Raw genomic sequence first — 9,828 nt, 5'->3', positions numbered from 1 at the left:
GCTGGATAATGTAGTGAAGTGCATATTGGATGTGCATAAAGACAGTTTTTTTGCCTGACGAAAGAGATATTTTGTACGTTAAGAGATGCACATAGATACAGTCTACTCTAGTATAGTCTCTGGTTTCAGCATGGATCCTGAGTGTTTTCAGAGGGTTTCAGCATGGATCCTGAGTGTTTTCAGAGGGGTTTCAGCATGAATCCTGAGTGTTCTCAGAGGGGTTTCAGCATGGATCCTGAGTGTTCTCAGAGGGGTTTCAGCATGGATCCTGAGTGTTCTCAGAGGGGTTTCAGCATGGATCCTGAGTGTTCTCAGAGGGGTTTCAGCATGGATCCTGAGTGTTCTCAGAGGGTTTCAGCATGGATCCTGAGTGTTCTCAGAGGGTTTCAGCATGGATCCTGAGTGTTCTCAGAGGGTTTCAGCATGAATCCTGAGTGTTCTCAGAGGGGTTTCAGCATGGATCCTGAGTGTTCTCAGAGGGGTTTCAGCATGGATCCTGAGTGTTCTCAGAGGGTTTCAGCATGAATCCTGAGTGTTCTCAGAGGGGTTTCAGCATGGATCCTGAGTGTTCTCAGAGGGTTTCAGCATGGATCCTGAGTGTTTCCATGATTCATTCAGTGCATTTCAGGCAACTCTAGACAGTCTCACGGTATGACAACCACGAAGGGACTCAAACCCTCAATCTCCTGATCCGTAGTCGGGTGCCTTATCCATTGGGCCCACGCAGTCCTTGTAGTGTTATACATTCTCTGACCAATTCAAAGCATCCAGTACAATATTATAGTCAAAGATTATTTATTTATAAGGACGGGCGAACTCCTTTGGAGCCACTAGAGGCGAAATGGTACACAAAGCCTACAAATGGTCTCCTAAATGAAGTAGGCGTGGTTTGAGTATTGAGAGCATTATATGGCAAATGTCATGATTCCCATTTCCCAAATCAGCCCCCATCAATCAAGAGTCTATGACTATAAATAAAAGAAATAAAATTGAATTCTCACTCAGGCATGAAGGGAGCATGAGTTAAGTCTGTTGCTCTCCCCAGGTTGGCGGAGGGTGTGTAGAGCCCAGGATCACAGTAGATGATTGGCACAGGGGTGAAAAATGGGTTACAAAATCGTGGGATAAAAAATATATTTAAAAAAAGAAAAGAAAATGTAATTCTATTATGCATGTCATGTGCATGTCATCAGCTGCACACCTGATTAGAGGAATTTTCAAAATATATATAAAAAGAATATAAAATGAATTCGTCTTAACTTCCCTGGCAATCAGTGCATAATTGGATTCATCTCATCTTAACGTCCCTGGCAATTAAACAGTTTTAAGCATTGGAACACACTTTATTTCACTTTTATTTATTCATAATTATTTGTTTTTACATTGCACCAAGATAAGTCAAATGTTGCTCCTAAAAAGGCAAAGTTTCTGCACTTTTGTCTCTCTCTCTCTCTCTCTCTCTCACACACACACACACACACACACACACACACCCGTCTTACAGTACATAGACAATAAGTAGCATAGAGCCCATGGTTGCTTGTTAAGATCGATTTACACTTGGTCGTGCGCCGCGTCGCACACCGAAAACAGCCGATAAAGAGCGGCTGCCTTCGGTAAACGGGACATGGCGCGCGGAACCAACCATAAAGCAGGCATTTAAAAACACTGTGGGAACCGCTTAACGCCGTCGTTCATTCCTCAAAAGAGCAGCGACAGATAAACTGCCTCGACAGTTTCATCTCCAGGTGGTATAGATAGGTACATTCAACCTGCTGCCAGAAGCTTAATCCTGTCTCTCCTGTCAGGAGGACACGGCATTCAGTCCCGCCAGAAATCATTTTTGCATCATCGTTCATTTCCAGGGATGGAGCTCGTTCCATTTTTCTTTATCGATAACGAGCACCTTATCGAGCAGGCTTATCGAGCCGGGGTTCTCATCGAGCACACTATGGAGCGTCGTTCTCTATTGTTTCGTGGGAAGACAAGAAATACATTCCGAACAGAACCCGTATCTTTTACTAGGGCCTTCAAATGCAGTACTTTTATACAGTACTTGACAGCTTGAACATGACGGCGTCATGGGCCGCTATGCTCGATAACAGGCTTGATAAGCCCAAAGCGGACACTCAATAAGCTTGTTGTCGGGGTCTTTTTTTTCGGTTATCGGGAACTGAGCTCCATCCCCATTTCATTTCACTACTCCCGGGTAGGAACCGACAAGCGATTGAAGGAGGGCGTGGAGGGGCGGGGGTGACAGTTGTGTCGGCCGTGACAGTTTAGAGGACGACTCAAGAGACAAACAAAATGCAAAAAACAAAAAGCCAGACCACAAAATACAAAGTAAGTAAGAGAGTCCTCAGGCCTCTTGGTCCCTTGAAGATTGTCTCTCTGCTATTGCTGTAGGTATGCATGTCAGATGAAGTGTTCCAAATCTGGTAAAGTAAAAAACAAAAAAAGAAGCAGCAGCCAATGGGTAGTGCCCGTAGTGTCATCATGAACTTGGCTCAACGGGGTGGGGGTGGGGGGGGGCGTGGCCAGGCCAGTTAGAGTCAAATGATCACAAACGGAACAGGGTTCAAACACTAAACCACTCCCCCCCCCCCCCCACCGTGTTCTCTGTCCTACTGGATTATCCAATAGAAAACGCAGGCCTTCACAGTACAGTAGTTCAACTACCGTTCTCATGTAGCGGAGGACACACACACGCACACACGCACGCACGCACACACACACACACACACGTACGCACACACACACACACACACACACACACACACACACACACACACACACGCACGCTCACGCACACAGAGCTGCTTCAAGTTGACAAGAGACACAACCTAGTTAACCACCACAGTGAACTTGGTAGAAATAATGTAGTGTGTGTGTGCATAATTATACAACATCTTAGGCTACTATGCTCAATTGCTCGTCTTGCTATCTTGGATTTGCTTTATACCCTTTTGGACAAAGAACAAAACACAAATAGAAAGCCCCCCCCCCCCCCCCCCCCACCGTTTTCGTCTTCTGGTTTACGTCTGTTCCCCATCATTTCTGACAGGGTTTCCTGAGTAGCGGGGAGGGGGGTGGGGGTGTGGGGCGGTCCGTCAAGTTTATATATATAGGGCCGAATCCAAAAATAGCAGAGTTCGGTGGGGTGGGGGTGGACACACACACACACACAGGCACACACACACACACACACACACACACACACACCACCCCTCCCCTCAGTACGTCTCAGAGTCGGAATCGTTCAGCTCGTCGTCCCCGGAGACCGAGGACAGCGACGGGCGGTCCGGCCGGCAGTAGGACGCGTGGTCGGGGCGCAGCGGGGGCAGCGAGTCAAAGGTCACGCCCTTGGAGGACACGTGGTGGTTGGTGGAGGAGGGCTGGTGGTGGTGGTGGTGGCTGACCGACGAGAGCGCGGCGGCGGGCAGCGTCGCTATGGTGACCATGGGCGACGCCGCCGCGGGCATCATGGAGTTGAGGATGAGCGCCAGGCAGTCCGCCACGTCTCTGTTGGGGGCGCACGCCAGCGCCGGAGTGTAACCTGTGACGATGACACGACGCAACGGTGTTGATTTCGTGTCGACTGATGCTACGACGGAGAATGTTCGTCGACTACCTATTTTCACTGATAAATAGATAGACTACTTAAAATAGCCAATCTACTTGGGTGTGTTCTAAATAAAGTGTTGATTATCGGGTATTAATCGAATTATAGGAAACTAATACCATTATACTAAAAAAGATAAAGAATCAAGGGAAAATAGGTCTTACAGTACAATAATGTTTCAAGTTTACACATAAAAATGTATTACCGGTACACAATAATCAACACACTTTATTTAAAACACACAATCAATTATTCCATCAAAGCAAACTGCATAAAGTTTGCCTCTTCTAAAAAAATAAAAGTTACTGTCCCGCGTGCCAAGCTGTCATTCTCTTGTATTATATCGTATTATTTCCCACCACAGAGTAACCTCGCGGCAGACTATCCAGCATGTATCCATTTAAGTCTGGTGTGGCCGGCAGTGTCTGTAGGCCAATCAGAGGCAGGCTGGGGGGGTTACCATGTCTATGCTCGGACGTAGAAAAGATTCACGCCGATGACACACGAGGCACAGGGGGAGTGAGACATAGTTGTGAGCTCAAATTGCCCACCGTGTGTGAATGGGAGACGGTCGTTGGATTATTATTCATTTTCGTTTTTCCATGTCATATGAAAGCAGGGAATCATAGCTTCAAATTGACATATTGGTTTCTCAGTTTGACCCACCCGTTTTGGAGATATGGTTTATAGAGTAATTGAGGAAAACAGCGAGTTGAGAAAACAGGCTTGAAAGGTTCACTTCTGTGGACTTCAGCTCTGACATTTATTTCAGACATGCTCTAATATGTGAAGAGCCTGTCTGTGCCATTAACTCATTTTGGATTAAAATAATAAATATGTTCCTCAGTGTTAGTGGATCTGATCCCCTTTTTACTTACTCATGCTATATAAATACCGGTACTTTGTTAGCACACAGTCAAATCCTCTGTGGTAATTGATCCATTTGTGTAACCAAATCGACACTTATGGGTCTGGTTGGCTTATACTTGTACATTTGTACTCAGAATTCAATGAGGATGGTCTGTGTGTGTGTGTGTGTGTGTGTGTGCGCTGACCATTCTCATCCACTGCCAGCACGCTGGCACCTTTCGCCAAGAGCTCCTGCACCACAACTGTCAGACCGTTCCTGGCTGCAACATGAAGGGGCCTGAGGGAGGAGGGAGTGGACACAGTGAGTACAGTGAACTATTTACTGCAGTATCACTGCCTGCCGGAGTGTGTATCCTTAAAGATGGAGTGCTGTGATTTCTGTCATTATATACAGCTCTTTACCATTGACAATGGTAAAGAGCCGATTTGTTCACACATATTTTGTACTAACACAAACATCAAATGCCATTGACAAATGAAAGGAGAATTGACGTAATATATGTATCTGAGCAAATTGGCTACAAGGCCATGTACTGTAAATAATTCTCGTGAATATTATTTGCGTCGGTATAACAACATGACCGAGAAGTGGTATAGTGTGGGGGCATTGTGTAATGCCTTATCTCAGTGACGTGAAAGAACTAGGGCATGTGGGGGAGGTCGTGGAGAGGTAAAATGTAGGTGTACCTGGTTAAAAGATAATCACATGACGTGACAAACATTCCAGGTGACTAAAATGTGACTAAAACTAAATTAAAACTATTCAAGAGACTATGACTAAAACTAAAATTGAAATGAAATTTGCTGCCAAAAACAACACCGGTGTGGCTGTTATGTGCAATGACGTCGTCCCTTTGCATTTAGGGTTTCTTCCTGGAGGCTGAAACCTTGACAGTCAAACGTGCCAATGAAAGAAAAACCAAAAAACAGTAATATAGTGACATCACACTCCCCTACCCCCTCCCCCTTTATCATACAACAACAGCCGTTGTATGATAAGGCTTCTTCTTCTTGTCGTGTCCACAAGACAGTCCCGTTACAACACTTGGCTGGATGTGGTTCAGCCACAGCTGAACACATTGCTGTCCCTTCTCATTAAACTCTGCCAAGTCCGATGCTGTGCAGGGATGTTCCAGCAGGGGGCGTGTGAGGAGGTGCTGCTCAGTGCCACAGTCACACACAATGTCCTTGTCGTCAGAAAATCTCCATTTTGCGAGAGTGGCTTTTGCTTGCCCCAACACCAGATCTTAATCTATTTAAGCATTTCCACACTGCGAACCAGTGTGGAAACCAGGCTTAATGAACTGGTGGTGGTCCACATAAAAAAAACCATTTAAACAAATACTGTACCCTTAATCGAAAAATAATAATAAAGTAAAGTACAGTAAAGTAGTGCTGTACGTACGTCTGGAGAGCACAGTTGGTACAGTTGACCAGGTTCTTGTCGTTTACCTTCTCCAGAATCAACAAGGCACTCGTTTCGTGACCCTGGGACGACCAGACAGCGTGGAGAGAGAGAGAGAGAGAGAGAGAAAAGAAGGTTAAATCACAAATCAACATCTCCATGTGGGTGTATCGTATAGGGGTCGGGTATCCAAGTTAGGTTCCGAGTAGGAACTGAACAGAACGTTTCTGGGTTACCGGGTACCCAGAAAAAATTAGGAATCGAATCGGAAACAATAAAGTCACAATCAATTAATTTCTAGGAACAGGAAGCTTTAAGTTCCATTTTCTATTGTTTTGACATAATGAGGCGTTACTATTCATTACTTTTCTTAAGGTAGACAATTATTGATGTAAAAATATTTACATATTTATGACAAAGTTTCTCATTTAACACATCATTTAGATATTTTTGTTATCTAAACTTATCTAAACTATCTTTTTATTTGAAATTTCTTGAAATTTCTTCCGGAATCGGAAACATCCTAACGATATCCATATCATACACGTAACATGTCAGGACTGCAAATGATTTAGTCCATTTTGGCAGCCCAGAGCAGAGCACCGAGTGCCGTGCCCCGAGCTTGTAGATCTGCAATCATTCAACAGCTTGAAGTAATGGTTTTTAAAGTGGTCAAAAAGCTACAAGGCGACGCGGATGTGTTCCAGGTCTTAGCGCATTTAGGCCTGACGTCGAAATTAAAAAAATATTATTTTTTACAGTTTTCTGTATCGGTGGTGCTCAATATTTCATGTCAAGGACCTCAAAAATTATATGTAATAGGCCACGACCCCCATCAGAAAATATGTTGTTCCATATGGACCCATGGAGATTTGAGTTAAAAATGTCAGCTCTGACGTTAGCTCTGAGTATAGATTATATTCAAAGTTCAAATTTCCCAGACACATTTTCACGATTTTTCAAAAATAGCAGGCCTACAAGCTCATAGCTATGAGCTTGTAGATAACATAAAACAGACGGGCGGTGGGGGAGGCTACCTTGCTGCATGCCAGATGTAAGGCTGTGTTCCTGCTGGAGTCCTGCACCGTGAGGTCCGCTTTGGCGCTGCTCACCAGCAGCTCTGGAACAAACCCCGACAGAGGCCAAGGTCATTTATTTATACTGTCTGCTTACCCATGGAATTCCCCCGGCGGCTGTGTGTGTGTGTGTGTGTGTGTGTGTGTGTGTGTGAAACAATATTGCAAAGACCATTGAGTCTTTTATATAATGGCATGAACAACCCCAAATATGAATATACCGGTAATGTCTAATATGTAAATGTATAGCGTTCGGTAGAGAATAGAAGATAGAAATGACTGTAGTGTGTGTATGTGTGTGTGTGTGTGAAACAATATTGCAAAGACCATTGAGTCTTTTATATAATGGCATGAACAACCCCAAATATGAATATAATGTCTAATATGTAAATGTATAGCGTTCGGTAGAGAATAGAAGATAGAAATGACTGTAGTGTGTGTATTAAACAATATTGCAAAGACTGTTGAGTCTTTTATATATGGCATGAACAACCCCAAATATGAATATAATGTCGAATATGTAAATGTGTAGCGTTCGGTAGAGAATAGAAGATAGAAATGACTGTAGGAGTGTGTGTGTGTGTGTGTGTGTGTGTGTGTGTGCGCACACTGACCGACAGCATTGGTCTGTCCATTGTGAGCGGCCATCATGAGCGGCGTGCTGCGAGTGTGTGTGTCGGTGGCGTCAGGCTTGGCTCCGTGACTCAGGAGCATGGACACACACTCCATGTGGTCAGAGAACGCTGCGGCATGCAGAGGGGTCCTGTGGTCGCACACGCACGCACACACACACACACACACACACACACACACACACACACACACACACACACACACACACACACACACACACACACACACACACACACACACACACAGAGTGAGTGAGTGGAATGGCTCACTGAGGCTGAAGCTGCCAAGTGGGGTCAAATTCAAATTATTGGCATGAGAACACAACCATTTACATTGCCAAAACAAGTAAAGTGACAAAACATAATTAAAACAGTTAAAAATGGGAGAAAGTAGTTTACTAATTACTTTTACTGTCTTGTACTGTCTATCTTTGTTTTACTTGTCTTGTTCTGAACCTTGATATGGGGGGAGGGGGGGATATTTACATGTCGGATACAACAAAATGTACACATATGTTTATTCATTGCTGCATCAATAAAAATAAAGTGTTAAAAAAATGGGGACAGTAATAAAGAGAGCCAAGGGAAATCATAATTCTGTAGTTTGTTATACAACACAGACCTTGTTTGTCCTTTGAACAAAGTGCTTTTTAAATCTTTATGATCTAGAAAAAAGGACTAAATTCTAATGTATTAAAGTGTCTCAATGTCTTCATCTAAAAAAAAAAGAGAAGAAAGTACTATACAGTTGGAGGGGGTACAGCATTTGTAAACAGAGCTATGTCACATTGTGTCGTTATATATGTTATGAAGCGCTTTTTTGGAACAAATAGCAGCAGTTTTTTGCAGTGACTTTAACAGCATTTCTTTTGTGTACCAAAAAAGAACAAGTCAGATTTAAGGTGTGTTTAAAAGGTAGCAGCTCCGTTTACATGTGCAGGCGGTCTACTTGGTACAGGTAGTAGTCCTTGGGGTGGTTGTATTCCATTCACTAACTAACTAACCCTCTTTTGACACAACAGTTCTTGCTGCTGTGTTTGCACATTGTTATATTTTAGTCAGAGGATATTAATACAATCTGGGAATACATTTCTTAACGAGAACTTTCTTCACCAATGTGTTTGTAAGGGTGTCTACTAACATATCGCACATTGGTCATTTTTGACAGCTGCTGAAAGTTGCTAACCTGACTCTGCCAGATTGTGGCAGTATTGAGTTCACAAGTTCCCTCCTCATGCCTGCATCTGGGCTCTCTCAAGCAGAAACCATGAACCCGGAAGCAGCGGGACAAACATCTGATATCTCCACAATAATTTCGTGTGGTAGTCCCGTTAGGTTGTGTTTACATTTGCGCTGTGGCAGCGCTTCAATATGTCATAAGTCTCGCGTTGATCCCGCCTCTAGCGGCCGCACACAGCCGCATATCGCTCCGGACAGAATTGGTCCGGAGCGCATCGTCTCTGCCCGAGAGAGAGCCCAGACTCTCCCTTCTGGCAGAATGCAAATGTTGTCCAGCAGGGGGAGTGGTTTCACCAGTTGGGGTACCATTAACCATAGACATACAGTATAAAGGTAAGACACCCCTCTCGGCTCTGGAGTTCCCAGAGATTCCTTGAGAAGCATGAGTGTGCGTCACAGAGCGCCAGTGTAAATTCTTCCGCCCTCCCGTCGACACACGTGTGCCAATGAGGCATCTATTTTTTTTTAAAATATCTATGCCATTAACAACCAATATAAGGCCAAATGTTCTTCATTTCATTATATACTTTAAGTAGCATGTGACCTGTCAAACTATAGGGTTTGCATGATTCTGAACCCATTCCAAGCATTAGTTTTGCACAAAAAACACTAGGTCTAAATGGCTATGGCCGTTTTTTAGCCCAATGAGTGTTATTTCTCCCAATAGGTATAGGAGTTTTTAGTTGTTGGTCATAGTTTCAAACTCACTTTGTGTGTGTGTGTGTGTGTGTGTGTGATCTGTAGGAAGTATATGTCTCTGATGCCTTGGTATAGTGGGCAGGTGGTTAGAAATGTAGCTCTGTTTCTACCACATTTTATGTGCAAATGTATCTCTGTTTCTACCACATTTTATGTGCAAATGTAGCTCTGTTTCTACAACATTTTATGTGCAAATGTAGCTCCGTTTCTACCACATTTTATGTGCAAATGTAGCTCTGTTTCTACAACATTTTATGTGCAAATGTAGCTCTGTTTCTACCACAT

General features: G+C 43.8%; 1 protein-coding gene across 3 annotated transcripts in view; it reads right to left on the bottom strand.

Annotated features, from left to right (window-relative positions):
• Positions 1-1,342: 1,342 nt before the first annotated feature.
• Positions 1,343-9,828, bottom strand: part of LOC308332365 (serine/threonine-protein phosphatase 6 regulatory ankyrin repeat subunit A-like) — a 55,083-nt gene continuing 46,597 nt past the window's right edge. For all 3 annotated transcript variants that reach the window (XM_080788231.1, XM_080788229.1, XM_080788230.1), the window contains exons 25-29: positions 7,588-7,736; positions 6,935-7,017; positions 5,898-5,980; positions 4,678-4,769; positions 1,343-3,556 (exon numbers count right to left, since the gene is read on the bottom strand). In XM_080788231.1, the coding sequence (XP_080644357.1) occupies positions 3,234-3,556; positions 4,678-4,769; positions 5,898-5,980; positions 6,935-7,017; positions 7,588-7,736 (730 nt within the window). In that variant the 3' untranslated portion in view covers positions 1,343-3,233. The remainder of the gene's footprint in view (positions 3,557-4,677; positions 4,770-5,897; positions 5,981-6,934; positions 7,018-7,587; positions 7,737-9,828) is intronic.

Source organism: Protomyctophum bolini (assembly GCF_963924005.1).
Source record: "Protomyctophum bolini genome assembly, chromosome: 17".
NCBI classification, from domain to species: domain Eukaryota; kingdom Metazoa; phylum Chordata; class Actinopteri; order Myctophiformes; family Myctophidae; genus Protomyctophum; species Protomyctophum bolini.
Note: the sequence above shows the minus strand (reverse complement) of the source record. Positions and strands in the feature narration are given on the sequence as shown.